General features: G+C 40.7%; 1 protein-coding gene and 1 long non-coding RNA gene across 5 annotated transcripts in view; one reads left to right on the forward strand and one right to left on the reverse strand.

Annotated features, from left to right (window-relative positions):
• Positions 1 to 209: 209 nt before the first annotated feature.
• Positions 210 to 3,470, reverse strand: LOC123573573 (uncharacterized). Its single transcript, XR_010586828.1, has 3 exons — positions 2,988 to 3,470; positions 1,036 to 1,658; positions 210 to 998 (listed from the first exon to the last, which is right to left on the reverse strand). It is a non-coding gene; the product is annotated as an uncharacterized lncRNA (long non-coding RNA).
• Positions 3,471 to 3,793: 323 nt separating this feature from the next.
• HNRNPD (heterogeneous nuclear ribonucleoprotein D) overlaps positions 3,794 to 20,430 on the forward strand; it is a 20,085-nt gene continuing 3,448 nt past the window's right edge. For 2 of the 4 annotated variants that reach the window (XM_005554942.3, XM_005554944.3), the window contains exons 1-5: positions 3,794 to 4,339; positions 6,203 to 6,259; positions 18,108 to 18,276; positions 18,904 to 19,065; positions 20,249 to 20,380. In XM_005554942.3, coding sequence (XP_005554999.1) covers positions 4,107 to 4,339; positions 6,203 to 6,259; positions 18,108 to 18,276; positions 18,904 to 19,065; positions 20,249 to 20,380 — 753 coding nt within the window. In that variant the 5' untranslated portion in view covers positions 3,794 to 4,106. The remainder of the gene's footprint in view (positions 4,340 to 6,202; positions 6,260 to 18,107; positions 18,277 to 18,903; positions 19,066 to 20,248; positions 20,381 to 20,430) is intronic. The other 2 variants (XM_005554943.3, XM_005554945.3) reach the window with 1 other exon arrangement.

A 20,430-nucleotide genomic window follows, 5' to 3' on the forward strand; every position in this document is an offset into this window, starting at 1 on the left:
TTGCTGCAGAGAATAATTGCTTTACGAAGGCTAAATTCAATGATGATCTCGCATTTTAGTGTGTTATCTGAAACACACTGGGAACCTCCTGAAGCAGTGGAACAGTTCATGCCCTGTACATTGACAGGGGATATTGCTCCCTTCTAGCGTTTGGGGCAAGTCCAATACAGCATCTCCAGCCACTTAAACAATTAATTGTTACCTATGAATGTGTTAATCAAAAGTTTTATTTAATTCTCAAGAAATTTCGTACATCAATCAGCAGGTCATTTGAAGAAACATTTTTTTTTTGTTTTTTGTTTTTGACACAGGCTCTTGCTCTGTCGTCCTGGCTGGTGTGAAGTGGCATGATCACACTGCTCACTGCAGCCTTGAATTTCGGACTCAAGCAATCTTCCCACCTCAGCCTCCTGAGCAGCTGGAACCACAGGCTCAGGCCACCACACCTAGGTAATTTTTTTTTTTTGAGACAAAGTTTCACTCTGTTGCATAGCTGGAGTGCAGTGGTGCAATCTCGGTTCACTGCAACCTCTGCCTCCTGGGTTCGTGCAATTTTCCTGCCTCAGCCTCCCCAGTAGCCGGGATTACAGGTGTGCGCCACCATGCCCAGCTAATTTTTGTATCTTCAGTAGAGATGGGGTTTCACCACGTTGCCCAGGCTGATCTCGAACTCCTGGCCTCAAGTGATCCACCCACCTCGGATTCTCAAAGTGTTGGGATTACAGGCATGAGCCACCACACCCGGCAACAGAAACGGGTTAAACACAACCCAATGCACCCCCGGGTGGGCAGGAACTGACTTTTAAAATTTTTTGTAGAGACAGGTTTTGCTATGTTGCCCAGGCTGGTCTCAAATTCCTGGGCTCAAGCAATCCTCCCTCCTTGACCTACCAAAGTGTTGGGATTGTAGGCATAAGCCACAGCACCTGGCCAAAAGCGGTTTTTTTTTTTTTTAAATGCCAGAGATGAAATGAGATGGTGTGGAGACTTTCAAGTCCCTGGAAGAACACCTAGTGTGCTTGAAAGCCCCTTAGCCTAGCAAGTTGGACATACCTAGTATTTTGTCATTCAATAATTCAACTGGCAATTATATAGTGTGGATATATTGCTGCTGTGTGTGTGTGTGTGTGTGTATGTGTGTGTGTGTGAGAGAGACAGTGTGTTAGGGAGGGAGGGATACATAGAAGACACTGTTTTTTAAGAACTCATGGTCTAGTAGAAAACAAGAATAACAGAGGTAAAGATAAAGGGCTGTGAAAAGGGATGATTAATTCTGCCTCAGGAAGCCTAGGAAGACTTCACATAAATAGTAACAATTGTTTTTGAGACAGGGTCTCACTCTGCCTTTTTCTCACTGCAGCCTCCACCTTCCAGGTTCAAGTGATCCTCCCACTTCGGCCTCCGGAGTAGCTGGAACAACAGGAACCACCACGCCAGGCTAATTTTCTGACTTTTTGTAGAGGCAAAGTCTCACCGTGTTGCCCAGGCTGATCTCCAACTCCTGGAGGCAAGCAATCCTTCCGACCTGGCCTCTCAAAGTGCTGGATTACCGGCGTGAGTCACTACATCTGCCAGAAGTTAAGTGAGTTCCAAGAGGAATATAGCGTAGATGCAGGAGCACATCCTGGATGTAGAGATCTTGGCCATAATACGAAGAGCTATCGGTGATACAGACATCATACATCCTCATTAAAGCATATAGTAAAGTTGTTAGCTTTAAAATCATTCCTAGGTTGTCTGGAATTTTTGACATAAATTCTAAGAATTCCAGAAGCTCCTAAGCTACATGGGAAATGAAGATGAACCGTTTTGGAAAAGTCACTATTACCAAAAGGTGGGTATGTCTAATGATATCTTAAGATCAAAATAAATGATAATTACCCTCGCCTGAAGCCAGAAAGATTAAACAGACTTCCCTTCAGTCAATCATCTTAGTTGTTTCTAACCAGGAATATACGTTTCGGCACCATACCCACTTTATCCTTTGCTAATATTCTGGCAGGTGGAGACAAATGTGGAGTCACTACCACTTTAAGATAAACATTCTTGGTATTATCTTTACATGACTATTACAGGAGTTTGGTAAGATTATATTTTTAGGACGTTTTCAGAATTTGACCTGTATTCTTAAGTTTTAATTATTCTTTAATGTAAATTCTACTAATTTGATTAAGAAAACTTATTTATAATCTTCCTTTGAGATTTTTGGATAGTGCCCAATTAATACAAATTCGTTTAACTACAGTGGAAAAACAAATATTTAATTTTTTTTTTTTTTGAGACGGAGTCTCGCTCTGTTGCCCAGGCTGGAGTGCAATGGTGCGATCTCCACTCATGGCAAGCTCCGTCTCCCGGCTTCCAGTCATTCTCCTGCCTCAGCCTCCTGAGTACCTGGGATTAAAGGCACCCGCCACCACGCCCGGCTAATTTTTGTAATTTTAGTAGAGACGTGGGTTTCACCATGTTGGTCAGGCTTGTCTCGAACTCCTGACCTCATGATCCGCCTGCCTCGGCCTCCCAAAGTGCTGCGATTATGGGCGTGAACCATCGCGCCCGGCCCAAATACTTAAACTCTTAAGGTTTTTGCTGGATTCTGCAAACTCGTCTTTGTCTCCCCCGTGCCCGAACACTTACTAAAGAGGCAAATAATTATTTGTTGACTACCGAAGTACCTAAAAGCTTCATTTTCTTCTAAGGATACCGCTGGAAGCAGCAAATCCCAAAGCCCGAATAATCCAGTCTCCAGCCGAGGCATCGGGAATTTTTATAAAAATTACTTTTTATACACCTTAGTGAAACGCCTAACGGTGTTACAAGAAAACAAAACAAAACAACCACACACAACAAAAAAACCCAAACCCGAACACAAACTCATAAAGCTCGTAAAGATGACTCACGACATTTATATATCCTATGTAGGACTAAAGAACATTAAGCGAACCCTTGATTTAACACACTTTCCAATTGACGTAAAGGAATCACGGTACCTTTTAGGATCTCTAAACAACAAAAGCAAAGCAAAAACGATGTTTTCCTTAAGATATGCAAGTTACCTGCTTCTTCGACCAAAAAAAAAAAAAAAAAAAAATTTCAGGAGAAAAGCAGGCAAACAAAAATCTTACTTGGAAAGTCAAATCTTAAAAAGAAGCCCTATCGGCCCAGCGGCGATAGACGAAAACCTCAATGTCACCCGGTCCCGGGCGGCGACGGCAGGAAGGAGTTGCGGCAATCAGTGCGCGCGCGGTCCGCTGCGGCGCCTGGCGCTCCGCAGGCGTCCGGGTGGACAGAGTCAGGGGCACAGGGCTGACATCTCAGGGCTAATTCCCTCCTCGAGTGCGTACATCCAGGCTTAAGCCGCCGCAGGGTGTGAGCCTCCCCTCCCCCACCTGAACGCCGCAGCTGCACGGGGAACTGCCTTCGCGGAGGTGCAGCCACACCACGGCCTGATGCTGCTGCTCCAGCCAGCTACTGGAGTGTTGGGGAGGGGTGAGTGGACTCCAGGAATCCTCGGAAGGGCGGGGGCGGAGGCAGGGGGCCCCTCTAGCCGCTACTTCGAAACAGCACTCCTTGTTCTCGATGGTCCCCGCGCGACCGTCTTAGCTCACGACACTTCCGGTTCCTTTTAAAGGCCCCCACAGGCTGTGCGACGCCGAGCGTGAGAGGAAGGTATAAAGGGGAGCGAGAGGGCGGGACCAAAGAGGAAAGGGAAAAAAAAAACCTAGGGGGAGAGGGGTGGGGGGGACGCGCGAAGGGCGCGCTCTCGCATCACGTGACCGGGACGCGCCGTTCTTCCGTCGGCCATTTTAGGTGGTCCGCGGCGGCGCCATTAAAGCGAGGAGGAGGCAAGAGCGGCCGCCGCTGGTGCTTATTCTTTTTTAGTGCAGCGGGAGAGAGCGGGAGTGTGCGCCGCGCGAGAGTGGGAGGCGAAGGGGGCAGGCCAGGGAGAGGCGCAGGAGCCTTTGCAGCCACGCGCGCGCCTTCCCTGTCTTGTGTGCTTCGCGAGGTAGAGCGGGCGCGCGGCAGCGGCGGGGATTACTTTGCTGCTAGTTTCGGTTCGCGGCAGCGGCGGGTGTAGTCTCGGCGGCAGCGGCGGAGACACTAGCACTATGTCGGAGGAGCAGTTCGGCGGGGACGGGGCGGCGGCAGCGGCAACGGCAGCGGTAGGCGGCTCGGCGGGCGAGCAGGAGGGAGCCATGGTGGCGGCGACACAGGGGGCAGCGGCGGCGGCGGGAAGCGGAGCCGGGACCGGGGGCGGAACCGCGTCTGGAGGCACCGAAGGGGGCAGCGCCGAGTCGGAGGGGGCGAAGATTGACGCCAGTAAGAACGAGGAGGATGAAGGGTGAGTAAGGGGCAGCCCAGGATAGTCAGGCCCAACTAGTCCCCCTCCCCCTCATTCCCCCGCCATTAGGCCTGGTTCCCGCTCTCAGCCTGTTCTCCGGGCCCCCATGTAGCCTTCTTGTTCTGGTGTCCCCTTTTCTATGTTGGGTTCCCCGGACCTTCATTTCCTCCTTCCTTTGCCTGCTTATCGCCCCCCTCCCCCATCACACACGTTTCCACCTTTAGCCGTCACCATGCTGCTCCTCGGCCCGCCCTCCTTTCCTCCCTCGCCCTGGGTCTCCTCCCACCGACTTAGCCGCCAGGATTTTTTCCCGCCTGTCGAGGGGTACCTTTTTTTCTTTCCATGCTGTCCCCTCTTTTTCCCAAATTCTAAAGTCTTGGGCATAAAAACACAGACAGACACAAAAAGCTTCCCTGTTTGTATTGCTAAGGTTTATTTGGTGCTTCTCCACCATGCTGAAACGATGCGATTGTTTATAAGCGCATGTTTTGGGGAACGCGTAGGCTGTCCACTTCTGCCTCTCCCTTGTCGGTCTCAGGCCGAATGTTTTCTTGGGATTTTGAATAAGTTTGCCTAAGGACTTACTCATTTTCTTTACCATACGCTATCGCACAATGGCATGTTCATATAGGCCCTATATTTTGACGTGCAGACCAAATGAGCTCCGGTGAAATGCTGCGACTTTCTTGTTGGTACGTTGGTTTTGCTCCGCGGGCTCAGGTTAAGTTCCTAGTCGGTGGGGCCTGCACTTGACTGGAGCTGTTCCTATCTCCGGCCTAGTGTCTACCCTTCCCCCACCCCCGAGTTATTCTAACCGCGCACCCTTTTCGCGCCCTCAGCTATTGGGTTCCCCAACTATTAGTACAGATTGTAACTTTCTTTTTATGTGCAACCTAATTTTTTACAACCTCCAGTCCCGTTTTTTTCCCGGTGCCCAGGATCCTATTTTGGTGTCTTGATTTCTCTTTCCCGCCCACTAAGGGAGGCCTATAGTCCTCTTAAGAGAAACAAATCCTGTATTGTGCTATGGGATACTTTTTTTTTTTTTGGTGCAAATTTCTTAGTATTAACTTGCTTCCTCTGATTGAAATAACAGTTGTATATACTACCTAAATCTGCATTTAGTGTATTAAAATGCAGCATTTGGGATTGGGAACATAATACGGGAGTTAGCAGGAGGGACTAAATCGGGGTTCTTGGTTGAGTTTTCTTAGCTCCGATTACTGAGTGATGATCGTGGGTTCACGCTTCCATTCCTTTTTGTAATGGGGAGGGGTGTGTGTGTGTCTGAATTTTTTTTTAAACTGTAAAGAGAAAGATGTTGATGGATATAACAGTAAGATGTCGCTTTAACTCAGTGTTAGAAAACACGATTCCCTTTACTGAGAAAGAGCCCAGGATTTGGAGGGAGAGTGGGGAGGGGAGAAGCACTTTGGAATATAGGGTTAAACCCAGCCTAGGCAGATTCTTGTCAGGCTGTTTGATGATAGTGCTGGTTTTGGGGGAGTGGTGGTGGGAAGGGAAACAAACTTTTAAAAATTAAACAGATCTAACTCGAATTGTATATAGCTTATTTGAGAAAGGAAGATGTTAGATATTTGGAAACTTAAAATCTTTAACATTTTGGTTTTCGTTTGCTGAATTCTGTTCTTTGGACAGAGGCACCAAAATGATTAATTGTATAACTTCCTGTTTGGGGCAGGCTTTCTGTTAGCCCTGATAATTCAAATCGCAAAGCAGCTGACTTTATAGTTACCTACTGTTGAACTGAAGTGTAAATGAATTAAAGTTTTTAACCCTAACAGTGTCAAAAACTAAAACTAGAATTTTGATTGGTTGCTGTACCGGTTGTTAATTCCCTAGCCATTCAAACTCCTCCCCACGACACTCTGAAGCAGCGACGGCACAGCGGGAAGAATGGTAAAACTTTTAAATTTTATTTCTGTATTATAAAGGTTTCAGTAGTCATAATATGCAGAGGCTGTGTATTGGTTAGTTGCCCATTGATCCCCAGGAAATTCTAGACCATAGTACATACAGTAGGCTTGTACCTGGGATATATATTTTTTTAGGCATCATGTGTAATCTTTGGGCAAAACTGATGCCGTTACATGGTATTTGGTCTGTGGTAATGCATGTAGTTGCAGTTTGGTAATTCAAGCTAAACAATTAGTAACGATATTTTTATATCGAGCAAGAAAAAATATTACTGTAATCTTCGCATTTGATTTAAGATGAAAAATATTTTTGTTGGAATTCTAAGTTTAATGGCTAAATATGAAGACTACTTGAAATAAAATGTTGTGTTTAAAATGTCATGCATGTTATACTGAAATATTCTGGAGATGTCTGAAGCAGTTCTTTAAGCAGCACTGTGTATTATGGAAAAATGTTTGTCTTTTGCCTACCATATTTGTAAATAGACTTTTCATAAGAATTGTGTGTGTGTGTGTGTATATATATATATATACCATTCAAAGGTGGGCTAATGTGGCTTTCCACTACAGCTCTTACCAGATTTTTTGTTTTCAGTGTGATTTGGCTGGAATATTAATAACAGTTGGTTGACATGTATTCACAATTGCATGACTTCTCTTTGGAGGCTGGTAGGTTGAGTATTGTTCTTTTTATCCATCCTTTCCCTTCCCCTAAATGTCAGTCTTTCTGCCTTTAGGATTATATTTGAATTTTCAGGGGTTTATACACCACCACTGGAGAGTAGAAGGCCACTAACTTGCAGGCAGTTACCTTATATCTTTACAAGCTACATTCTATTTTAAGAGCCCATTTAGGGTAACATTTAAAGATTTGCTTATTACTGTAGTCTCATCCACTGAAATCAGTCCAGCTTTACGTTGGAGAAAAAGCAGGCGGGAAACAGGCAAGGGGAAAAGCAAAAAAAAGAAAACAAAAGACTGGGGTCACAGTTTCGATGAATGTTATTCCCTATATTTGGTGAGTGGTGGGCACTAACAGCCCGATTTCACTGCTAGCTAAGAGTAGCAAATTAAGATTAAACTATAACTGTGTTTGACATTACTCCATTATATACATTGAATCTCATGAAATTGTTTCCAGTAATTTGAAATGATCATAAACTTAAATTTGAAGGTCAGTGTTTTGACTCTTTCAAGTAATTACACTTGTCCTGTTACCTAAAATGATGTAATATTACAACTTTTTTGAATAATCTCAGGAAAAATGGAGAAATGTTTATATTCATAGTTAATAAACATTTTAGATAGTGACCAGCTGTTGTTTACTGAAGATAAAATTGGTGTAGAATTTTATTACCCAGGTTGATTTTATTTTTGAGCCGGAGTTTCGCTCTTGTTGCCCAGGCTGGAGTGCAATGGTGTGATCTCTGCTCACCGCAACCTCTGCCTCCCAGGTTCAAGCAATTCTCCTGCCTCGGCGTCCCAAGTAGTTGGGATTACAGGCATATTCCACCACGCCTGGCTAATTTTGTATTTTTAGTAGAGACAGGGTTTCTTCATGTTGGTCAGGCTGGTCTTGAACTCCTGACCTCAGGTGATCCGCCCGCCTCGGCCTCCCAAGTGCTGTAATCACAGGCCTGAGCCACTGCACCCGGCCTACCCAGGTTGATTTTAGAATTACACTTAAAAATAATGTAGTTCTCATTTTTAAGGGATCTAATACTTGATTTTTCTTAACTGCGCAATTATGCAGCCCCATCATGTTCCAGATATTAAGGCTTTCTTTTTTAATGAAAAACTTTCAGACTCTTTTTTTTTTTTTGGGTGTCTGCGCTTGCCACCATATCTGTCCCTTTCTCTTTCTCCCATTTTGAGGGATATTAAAAGGGCAACAGTTTTATAGCCTTAATATTGAGGATAAGACTGGTTAATACAGTATCCAAATTGAATTTCTTAAACACGGTTCTGTGTGCATTTCCTTCTATAAGTCTGAGAATAAAGTGATTACAGTTTCATCCTAAAATACTTTAAAAATCAGTTGGTTTTAGAAATAGGTTTTTTTCCTTTTGCATGTAAGAATGGACAGCTATTTTTAGGAAGGCATGCCTGTTACACCTTTAGTGGATGTTTCTACAGTTTACTATGGGACTTTAGAATCAGTAATTATTTCCATAGTATGCCCTCCTGAGTTCACTTTGATTTACTCTTTCCAACATTAACGTCAGTAGTTTTTACTTATAAGCATTGAAATTTCTCATTTTACTTTGTGGTGTGGACCCATTCTGTTCTCTGCAGTGCTGCAGTTCATTTGGGGTAGGTACTTTAAAATTACTTAGTGTCTGGCAAAATATACATGCCATGTAGCAAGCTATCTGAGGGCAGAGTTTTTAAAATTTAAAAATCAATGGAAACTACAATGTTGCGTTAACTTTGAGGTAGTTTTACAAGGTAGGTACATAGACTTTCCTGCGTTGGATTGGGTAGGAAGCAAAAAAGTCCCCCCATTCACTTATCAGCTAAAGTCCAGCAATACTTCTTTAATAACAGGACAGTAGATCTGGTCCTATTAACGGTTAGTGTATAATGAGCCCAAGTGTGATTCTTCCCATTTGGGAATTTTGTGAATCCTGCGGTAGATTGTCGCCTGTCTAATTATAAAAGACGAGGCTCTTGTTTTTGCTTTAAATGTTTGAAATTATGGTCTTATACCTTAGGCTTCTGCGGCAATCTGAACATTGTTTGGTTTGTAAAATAATCGCTTTTAGAGTAGTCTCATGCCAAATTTACTGGTCTTTGATTCAGTAGAGTTGGGTTTACTGTATGTAGTAAAGTTGAGACCCTGAGTAGATTGGTCTCAGTGTTAGCATTCTTGGGAGCCTTTGACAAATTTCCTGAGTTAAAAATTCCAGAAATTGATGCCCCCAGATCTTTAGATGAACGTTTAGGGGAGGAGTATTAAGTACTTTTCATTGTAAATTTTCATCTATTATGAAAGATACTAAATCATCTGCTTTTTTAAGTTTGGGATTAGAGAATGTCATTGAAGTTTTTCAGTGGTAGTTTTTGAGATCACATACTTTGCCTTAAATCTGGGTTTTTTTCCCCTTAAGCCATGCGACCCCTTCAAGCCATGCGACCCCTTCTACAAACTCAGTGTATGTTTTTAATATTTCCTGGGTACTCTGCCATCGTCCTAACACATAATATTAGGGTAAGGCTGCCCTAATACGAGAACATTTTGAGTATACTATTTCGGTGTGTCATTTATGGCCAACATGAAGGATGTGATTAGTTTTAGCCTTCAAGTGATAATACATGCCATGCTTGAAAAGCATTTAAAAAGGAATAGAGTAATAACTTTTTTTTCCATTCCACTTGAAGCTGTGTACCTCAAGTGTGTGCACATTTACAAATGGAGTGAAACATAACTTGTGTTAGTCCAAGCTTGATTTGACTTCAGTTCTGCTTCAACGTTTTAGTAGATAGGGCACTGAACTGGATGCTGAAAGCGTGGGATCTCTTTCTTTTGCTTCACTTCCAACAGTATGGTTTCAGGTAATACAACATGTTTGTTACTTGGTTTGCTGATCTATGTGTTGGAAACAATGCTCACCACAGGAAGATTGACTCCATAGCCTGCTTTCATAGCTTGTGTGTATTTATCCAGTGCCCTAATAGTTGATACTGCCAGTGATTTACTCCTGTGGAGTAAAGGTAAGCATGTTTTAGTTTCTGGAGTATTATATTGTACGTTGGAGCTAGGTATTTAAGAATATTTGGGGGTGGGGAGGGAAGACTCCTATTTACTGGTGGTGTTTGTCCAGTAATCAAGGTGACAGTTTAAGTATTGGGTCTTGGACTGTAAACTCCTGCTTATCTAGACTTCAGACTAGCACAGAGCCCACACAGCCAGGAAGTCTGTCTCCCCATTTAGTCTTATGAGTAAGATAGATGAAGCCATGAGAAAATATACTCAAAAAGCAACCAACAGACAATGTCATGGAATGAATCTCCTACAGATTTTTCCTTACGCTTTTGAAAAGTAACATGATTTTAAAACATAAGAAAATTCTAAAAATTCACCAAGGTACAAATCCTTTTCTGACTTCAGCATTGATACCTAAATTGACTTCCAATACACAATTTTATAGAATTGTGAATATGTAGTAATCTCAGTTAACCAGAACCTTAACCTTCAGGTTAAGGAAAATACTTATTCCTTAACCTCTAGGTAAATGGGAGTTTACCTTACAAAGCTGATTGAGAGCTTATTTAAAATGTAAACATACAAGATGTCATTGCTTCCTTGTAGTGAAGTGAAAAAAGGGAGATGTCGGATTAAGCATTTAAAGTTAATTAGTGACTCGTGCCTGTAATCACTGGCTACTCAGAAGTCTTGAGATGTGAGGATCATTTCATGCCAGGATTTCTAGACCAGCTAGGTAACATAGTATGATCCGTTTCTTTAAAAAAAAAAAAAATATTAATGTGTTGGGGGTGTGCTTTGTAGTTCCAGCTACCTAGGAGGCAGAGGCAGGAGAATCTTTTGAGCCCAGGAAGGAGCTCAGGGCTGCAGGAAGCTATAGGGGAGCCACTGCATTCTGATAGTGAGACCTGGTCTCTTAAAAAAAAAAAAAAGTGTTTATTTAGGCCAGGCGTGGTGGCTCACACCTGTAATCTCAGCACTTTGGGAGGCCAAAATGGGTGGATCACCTGAGGTCAGGAGTTGGAGAACAGCCTAGCCAACATGGCGAAACCCCTCTCTACTAAAAATACAAAAAATCAGCCAGGCGTGTGGTTACACTTGCCTGTAGTCACTCAGGAGGTGAAGGCGGGAGAATCACTTGAACCCTGGAGGCAGAGGTTGCAGTGAGACAAGGTTGTACCACTGCATTCCAGCCTGGGCGACAGAGCAAGACTCTGTCTCAAAAAAAGAAAAATAAGTTTATTTAAAAAACTGTCTTGTTGGCCGGGCGCGGTGGCTTATGCCTGTCATTCCAGCACTTCGGGAGACTGAGGCAAGCAGATCACCTGAGGTCAGGAGCTCGAGACCAACCTGGCCAACATGGTGAAACACCGTCTCTACTAAAAATACAAAAATTAGCTGGGCTTGATGGTGGGCACCTGTAGTTCCATCTACTTGGGAGACTGAGGCAGAAGAGCTTGAACCGGGAAGCAGAGGTTGCAGTGAGCCAAGATTGCGCCACTGCACTTCAGCCTGGGCAACAGAGCGAGACTCCGTCCCCCTCCCCCAAAAAATGTTGTGTTTCATTTATTAGATGTTTATTTTTTCAACTTCGCTTTTTAGTAGTCATTTAGTTAGGTTCATTCTAAAGTGTGAGGTAATGAGATTTAATACAGGGAAATCTTTTTGAAAATGTTTGGTCCATTGTATATTAGTCTTGAATTAAAAATAGAATTTTTCACACTTACCTTGAAAACGTCATATAGAAAGCTGGGGGAGAGGAATACCTATTCTTTAATAATGGGGAAATAATACCAAAATTTATATTTTTATTGACTAAAGTGTTTTTTTGGGAAAGATTTGTTACTGGCTAACCTTAATGTCTGATTAGTTTTAAATAGTTTAAAAAAAGTGGGCTGGGTGCGGTGCTTCCCGGTTGTAATATAGCACTTTGGGAGGCTGAGGTGGGCAGATTACTTGAGCACAGGAGTTCCAGACCAGCCTGGGCAACATGATGAGACCTTGTCTCTCCCCCCCCTCCCCCCCAAAAAAAAGGTGGGCCTTGTGGTGTGCGCCCGTAGTCTCAGCTACCCAGGAGCCTAAGGCGGGAAGATTGCTTGAACCTGGGAGGCAGAGGTTGAAGTGAGCCAGAATTGCACCATTGCACCACAGCCTGGCAATAGGAACGAGACTCCGTCTCAAAAAAGTAGTTTTCATGAATTATATACCAGATCAGATCTAAAAAGGCTGGTTAGTATTTGAACTCGATGAAAGCTTGTCTAGCTCTCTCCCAAGGTAGTTTTTATACAACTTCTAAAATATCCTAATGTGTGATATTATCTAGTGGTATTGTAACTTCCTCCCTTCCCCTTGGGTAACTAGTGACTTAGCTTTAGTTTGTCATTTTAGGATTTCAGAAGAATAATTATGATGGATAAAATAGTGGAAAAATTCAGTAAGGATTAGTGGTGTGCCTGAGTAGCATTACTTTAAAAGATGACAGTGATTGGTCATTTAAGTTATACACCTGAAACGTGTGTCAGGTTGACATTCTGTTATATTTTTTAAACTGTCAGAACTTGTTATAAAGCCACGTATGTAAGATCATAAGTTGTTAGGAAGTGTTTAAAAGTTAAAGGATTGGCTGGGTGTGGTGGCTCATGCCTGTAATCCTAGCATTTTGGGAGGCTGATCGCTTATGTCCAGGAATTCGAGGCTAGCCTGAGTAACACAGCAAGACCTCATCTCTAAAAAAATAAAAATGAAGTTATAGAACACAAAAAGAATACTATTCCAAAATTGGGAGTATGATGGCTAACTTTTTACCTTGAATAAGGTGTCTGACGATAAAGACTTGTTAGGGGAGGTATCTTGGAATGAAATACTTAGTATTGACTGGGAATGTTAAAAACCTAGTGACCTAATAGTCCAGAGAATAAGTTTATTGATGGGGAAAGGCCAGGATTATTAAATCGGAACATTTTCCAGCAGCCAGGATTGCTCCATATATATTGCCTTTTATGTTTTAAATTATTCTTTACTAAATTACTGGCATAAATGTAGGGTAGACCAAGTCATCAAGGTGATTTTAGAAGCTACATTTAAAGGGTCTTAGTTGAAATACCACCTACTTTTTAGTTTTTAATATAAATTTTTACACGACTATTTAAAAATTTCTGCGTTATTTCAGGTTGGCAGCATTGAAAATATTAGAGTATGTTTATATAAAACTCATTGTGGCCTTTTCCTTTTAATATTGGAAAGTTTATAAAGCCTATGCAGTTTTAAAAAACTAAGCCATTGAGTAAATAAAAATTTTGCTTCATTAAATTATGTTTAGAGAGTGCTTATAGTGCTTTACCCCTTCAAAATAGTAACTTTTGTTAATCATTTAGGATGTGTGTCAGACTATTCGGTGTCCTTTAAGTGTGTTAACTAGTTTAACCCTCTGCGAATATCTGAGGTATGCTCTTTTTACAAATGGGCAGACAATCTTGGACTTTCATATTTTTTTCTTAATGTTACACAATTAGTAAGAGGCAGGGGGCCAGGTGGAGTGGTTCATGCCAGGAATTCGGCACTTTGGGAGGCTGAGGTGGGCAGCTTGAGCCCAGGAGTTCAAGACCAGCCTGGGCAACATAGTGAAACCTGATCTCTATGAAAAAATGCAAAAATATTAGCCAGGTGTGGTGGTGGGCACCTGTAGTCTGAGCTACTGGTGAGGCTGAGGTGGGAGGACCAACTGAGCCCAGGAGGTCAAGGCTGCAGTGAGCTGTCATGGAGCCACTGCATTCCAGCCTGGAGACATAGCGAGACCCTGTCTTTAAAAAAGTCAGGGGTAGGGTTTAAACTCCAACATTTTGTCTTTATTGCTTCTAAACTTGCATTAAAAGATGATAAAATGTCCCACAAAACAGTCTAAATTCCTGAATGATACTACATAACACTTGTATAGTCATCTATGCTGAGTTGTATAACTTTATGCTTGTCATTTAATTTTACAATTTGGTGTAAGCCAATGTGAAAGCAAGGAGACTTATATTGTTGAGTAGGTGTTTTAAACTGAATACCACATTCAGCCTTGGGGTGCTGAGTATTTAGTTCACAGCTAGGATTAAGAAATTCAGCTATGTTAATAAAATACTGTAGATGAAGTCCTACATTTTAATTGGAATTGATTCACTTAGAACTAAGGATCGAAGTTTAAACTTTATTGCAGCATCAGGGGCCATCTTTGTTGTTAATTGAACAAGTCTTGGTTGTTTCTAATGTGGCTGCTTAGGGTATTTTCTGAAGTTCTGTCTACTTCATTGGAAAGTGTTTGCACTTACGTAGGAGTGACAGCAATATGAAACGCTTTGTATTCAAGGCAGCAGAGGTAATCTGGAGAGACAGTAGATGTGCTTTAAAAGCAAGATAAGTCATACAAAATATGTATATAATTTAGCCGGGCATAGTGGCTCACGCCTGTAATCCCAGCACTTTGGGAGCCCGAGGCGGGTGGATCTCGAAGTCAGGAGTTCGAGACCAGCCTGACCAATATGGTGAAACTCTGTCTCTACTAAAAGTACAAAAAAAATTAGCTGGGCATGGTGATGCGTGCCTGTAATCCCAGCTACTTAGGAGGCTGAGGCAGGAGAATTGCTTGAACCCGGGAGGCGGAGGTTGCAGTGAGCCTAGATCATGCCATTGTACTCCAGCCTGGGTGACAGAGTGAGACTCCGTTTATAAAAGAAAAAAAAAATATATATATATATATAATTATTACCTTATGCTATCAGTTTGAGGGAGAGCATGTATGCCAACATTGTAGAGACTAAGTGCCCATTTATCCATAATTAAGATTAGCAGATCTTTCCTCACTGTACTATAGAGCTTGGGGCGGGCATGGTAGTTTCCGCCTGTAATCCCAGCACTTTGGGAGGCTGGGGCGGGCGGATCACTTGAGGCCAGAAGTTGAAGACCAGCCTGGCTAACGAGGGGAAACCCTGTCTCTACTAAAAATATAAAAACTAAATCAGACGTGGTGGTGCAGCCTGTAATCCCTCCCACGGAGGCTGAGAAATCAGAATCACTTGAACCTGGGAGGCAGAGGTTGCAGTGAGCTGAGATTGTGCCACTGCACTCCAGCCTGGGCAACAGAGTGAGACTGTCTCAAAAAAAAAAAAAAACAAAAAAAAAACAACAAAAAACCAAAAACAGAAAGAGATGGAATGGAATTAATATGTTCCATTTAGTAAAGATGGAATGGAATTGGTACAGTTTGTGTTCATTGTAGCATATTCAACTATTTGTTCAGCATCCGTTTTTTTTAAGCCTAAGCATAGCCTGAGAACAGCATCCTTTTTAAATTAGAGCAGAAGGAAAAGCCAGAGTGTTCTTGGTGTGCCACAATATTAATACATTTGTCTCAAAGAAGAGCCACTTAGGTGCTTGCTTAGAGACTTCTACTTTACACAGAATTTGAAAAGTTTGAGAGCTGGCTATTTACTCTGCAAAATGGAAGGGAGACATTTTAGAACAGCAACTGGTGATTGATCTGGCAAAAATGAAAAGTAGAACTTGTGAAGAAATGAGGTAGAGTTGGTGTATAAATAGCTAAGTTTAGAAGACCCTGTGCGTATTCTAAATTAGCAAAATAGTGATGACTGAGCCATAGTGTTAAATTATGATTACTGTATTTGAAGTATAAGAAGGCAGAAAAGTGTGATGCTGTTAGAAAAAAAATCTCATTTCAAATGGTTGAAGGTTAAAAACAATTGGGGAAAGAGAAGGCAGGCGGTGCTTTAAGGGAGGTGGAATAATACCTGGCTCCTTATTCTCCAAAAGTGCTGTATAGCTGAAGTTTTTAATATTCTGGATAAGTGATATTTGATTATTAGTTGAGGAGTGAGGGCATCTTTAATGAACCCTTGTAGCTCTAAGGTAGGCATATTAAACAACTACCATACGAAAGGTGGGGCGTACATTTGGAGAGCACTTTGCTGGGCCAGCTGATGATGCTTAGGTAATATTTAAGAAAATCTGCTGCTTGTCTGAAAAACATTTGGGGCTTCAGAATAATAATACCACATACCTTATTCTTGGTGTTTTATTTCTTTGTAATTGTTTCTTAATAATTTTAAATTAAGGATATTTTCCCAATATAAACACTGCTTTTTGGTTAAATAAAATCAAAACTAGTTCTGTTCATATCTGAATAGACCAGACAGAGAATTTTCTTGCCTTTCAACAGCTTAAACAATGTTTTTGTTAGAACTGTTGTGTTCAGGCTGAAATACTTGCAAAGTTTGTTAGTTATTATTGAGAAATTTCTGTAATCACGGAAAGGGTAATTTAATAGTTAAATCTCAATTGAAGTTGTTTCTGTTGGTGGAACTTGTCATGGGCATCTTAGCAAGAGGTCATTGCTTTATAGTCAGTTCTCTTTCTCGTTAAAAATATAGTGTCCTCACCTTTACAGGGTGAATGTTGGTAAATAACTTCTGTCTGTGAAGGAAGTATTCTGGACCTGTAAGTTAAAAATAAGGCGTTTATAGCAAATTATGTAAATAAAGATTGTATATTAAAAGGTACACACTATTCAAATTAAAGAAAATGTATATTGAGAAAATAACTCCAATTTCTTCCATGGAATTGGCAAGAAATAAACATTTCAAACACACAAAACATGATGGGTGTTTTTGTTCATTTGCTTATAAAATGCCAGAGTTGTTTAATAAATGCTACTTCAAGCCTGGAAACTTTGAGGAAGTCCTGAATATTAAGCATATAAATGGCCCAGCTCTAGAATACATGTAAGTTGAAAAGCTAACCTGAAGTGGGAAGTGCAGTATATACCTAAGACTTACTCTGCACTAAAAGTTTGCTTTGTCATTAGAAGTGAAACAGGACTGTGGTAGGATAGTAAGATCAGTAACACCTCAGTTAATCAGGTGTCTTTGAGGAAGTGAAGAAAGACCCTAATTCAAGGGACAATTGCCTTTTATTCCAAGAATGGGCCTTAGTGACAATATCTTAAAAGCCCACAAGATGGAGATGTTTCCTAATGAAAGGCCTTTAATTTCTTTATGGAGCTGAGTTGGTGTCACATCCCAGTCCCCACCCAGGACCCCTCCCCAGTTAAAAAGATGAGAAAATGCTGAGCAAGTCTGATTTGATTCCCATGGTGACATTTTTAGCCATTACATAACAAATTCTGACAGTTTACCCTTAAAATTAAAAACTTCCAGTCCTGTCTTTTTAAAGGGTTGAAAGAAGGTTAGGTGTAGGGTAGCCTTTTATTTATTTATTTACTCATTTTTGCACAAAGGGAGCATGTGTAAAGCTGCAAGATCTGAACTTTCTGGTGTTTTGCTGTAATGTTAGTAAGATTTCACCTTAAAATCTTTTGTTTTATTTTGAGTATATACCTTTGGTCTTAAAGTGTCTTGGTGGTTTTCTGCTTACCACCCATCACTTTTTGCATTTTAAAGGCTTAAATACTTTATTGCTGGTTAACTGAGGTTCTACTGTAAATGAATCATCTAAGTTAATTAGTGGATTGTGCTTCAATGGATAATTGTCACTAAATTGTTTATATTGCACATTACTTTTGTCTTAAGGACTCTTAGCACATCAAAAAAATTGGTTCACAACTTAATTGTGAGATGTAGAATTTTCCATTTTATGTGCTAAGAGTTTTGTTCATGAGAGAACTGTTAACATAGAAAAGGAGCTTCAGCATAGACACCAATGCTGGTTGCTGAGATCAGTGGGGAACTGCATAGCATTTTAACAAGTTTAATGAACTTTGGAAGAGAAATTTGAAGCTAAGATTCTGTTTTTTTGTTCTTAACTTTTTAATTTGTAATCTAAGGAAAACCTTTATATACAGTATTTCTACTTTGGGTATACGCTTATCTTTTAGCAAGTTGAAAGACTTAGTTTGCTGCTTGCTCACTATTTTGTAATTATCTGGGAGCAGCAGTAATAAGCCAGCTTTTTGGAATATGATGTTCCTGATGTGTGGTTATGTAGGAAGAATGATGTTTTAATATACTGCCCAGTAAACTGGTGCAGTTTGGAAAAGGTGTGTTATTGATGTGGATAATATTTAAGGCAATTTTTTTTTTAAGCATGTTAATACTGCTTTTTGTCTTTACAGGAAAATGTTTATAGGAGGCCTTAGCTGGGACACTACAAAGAAAGATCTGAAGGACTACTTTTCCAAATTTGGTGAAGTTGTAGACTGCACTCTGAAGTTAGATCCTATCACAGGGCGATCAAGGGGTTTTGGCTTTGTGCTATTTAAAGAATCGGAGAGTGTAGATAAGGTAGTGTGTTACGTGTTCTGATCAGTTAATAATATAAAATATTAACATATGGATAGTTTGATACAATGAGTTTGCCTATTTGTGGTTCCCCCTTTTGATAGTATAGGAAGGAAGAAAATAGTTCTTGCCCCAATACATTTTATGAAGATAGAGGTAGGTTCAGGAATTGTTTCCTGAATAATTTGGGTTCCAGGCTCTGCTAAATTTTGAAATTAACTTTAAAGATACTATAGATTTAAAGATGCCTAGTTAAAAGGATGTGTTTTAACAGTTCACTGAAGTACATATTTTGAAATTTTGTTAGGCAAGCAACTTTTAGCTGAATCATTATTTTGATCCTGGGCTAAAGGGAAGTAGCAGTCATGTTTGTATATATTGCAGTTAAAAGGTAATGGTTATCTAGTAATTGGCTAAATTTGTGTATGTCCTACCATTCTTACCTTTAGATTTAAACACTAGTATATGTTAGTTGATACTACATCACCACCATGACTTGACAGTTTAATCTTGAGCAAGTCAACACATGCTTGGCATTATCTGTATTTATAGTTACTTTTAAGTAAATTAATATTCTCTGAACTTTAGTTAAGATATATATTTTTTAAATGAAAACTTCAATTTTCTTAGGTCATGGATCAAAAAGAACATAAATTGAATGGGAAGGTGATTGATCCTAAAAGGGCCAAAGCCATGAAAACAAAAGAGCCGGTTAAAAAAATTTTTGTTGGTGGCCTTTCTCCAGATACACCTGAAGAGAAAATAAGAGAGTACTTTGGTGGTTTTGGTGAGGTATGTTATAAATGTTTTGACCCAGTTTATGTCAAAATTAGTGTGAATGTGATTGTCCCATTATGGACTCAGAGTCACTTGGCTTTTCAGAGCTGTTAGGGCAGATTGTGTGATTTGTTTTGGAATAAGGATATTGTAAATACTTTATTAGCAGGTCTTGAAGTTTGGATGATGTGTTTTTTTCATTGAGCACCTACTCTATGCAAAGTATTGCTGGGGTAGAGTATACAAAGATGAAATAGACAAGCATTCTTAAATACAGACAATAAGAGGAAGAAATCCAAATTAAAAGGAGACTTTTGTTCAAAATAGGAAAGGAATTCAGAATAAGGTGTAGTGCCTTATCAATTGAAATGCATGTATACGTGCAAATTTAATGAGACTAATAATTACAGACTCATTAGGCTGGACGCGATGGGTCATGCCTGTAGTAATCCCAGCACTTTGGAGGCTGAGGTGGGGGATTACTGGAGACCAGGAGTTGAAGACCATCCTGGGCCAACATAGTGAGACCCTGTCTCAATTAAAAGTAAAGCAAACTCAGACTCATTAGTGAAATAGTTAGATAATAGAGGTCTGTCTTAAGAATTAATGAAAGTTGAGAAATTTGTGGCATTGGGCTCCAGATACATCCTGCAGACATTTATTGCTTGATTCAAACAATACATCTTTTTTAGTATTGAGGATTTGAGATACTGCCCACAAAACTCAGTATCTAGCTTTTCTTAAATATTTGCAAGAGCACGCAACATGGGAATTGACACTGCCCTCCCGTACGGCAGCATCTCTCAAACTGAGTAGTAGCTTCCATCTTTGGGCATACACTGTCCAGTTTTTAGTAGTCTTCACCACCCTACTTCCTATTTTCTCTCAAATACATTTTTATTCTGTTTTTCTTAAATTTGAGTGTTTTCTTCTTGTTTTTTGTGGGCATTTGAATATGTGACCCTTGAGTTAGGTAGTAAATGTCAGTGCCTTGTGAAGCTTATTTTTGTAAATAGTTGGGAAGACCTTAGATGGAAAGGATATTCTAATTGGAAGAATTTCTAGGGGGAAACAGGAGAATAGAACTTCAGTGCCAGATACATGTTTTCTTTGTGCATTTTCCGCCCTCTAAACTTGTGTTTCTTTTAAGGTCAATAAAATGCAAGCTGGCATATTAAAATGTGTTTTTTAATACCAGGTGGAATCCATAGAGCTCCCCATGGACAACAAGACCAATAAGAGGCGTGGATTCTGCTTTATTACTTTTAAGGAAGAAGAACCAGTGAAGAAGATAATGGAAAAGAAATACCACAATGTTGGTCTTAGTAAAGTAAGTTAAGCATCCGTTTACTTGTAGAGAAAGCTAGCTGTTGTAAAGAG

Source organism: Macaca fascicularis, chromosome 5, assembly GCF_037993035.2.
Source record: "Macaca fascicularis isolate 582-1 chromosome 5, T2T-MFA8v1.1".
Classification (NCBI taxonomy): domain Eukaryota; kingdom Metazoa; phylum Chordata; class Mammalia; order Primates; family Cercopithecidae; genus Macaca; species Macaca fascicularis.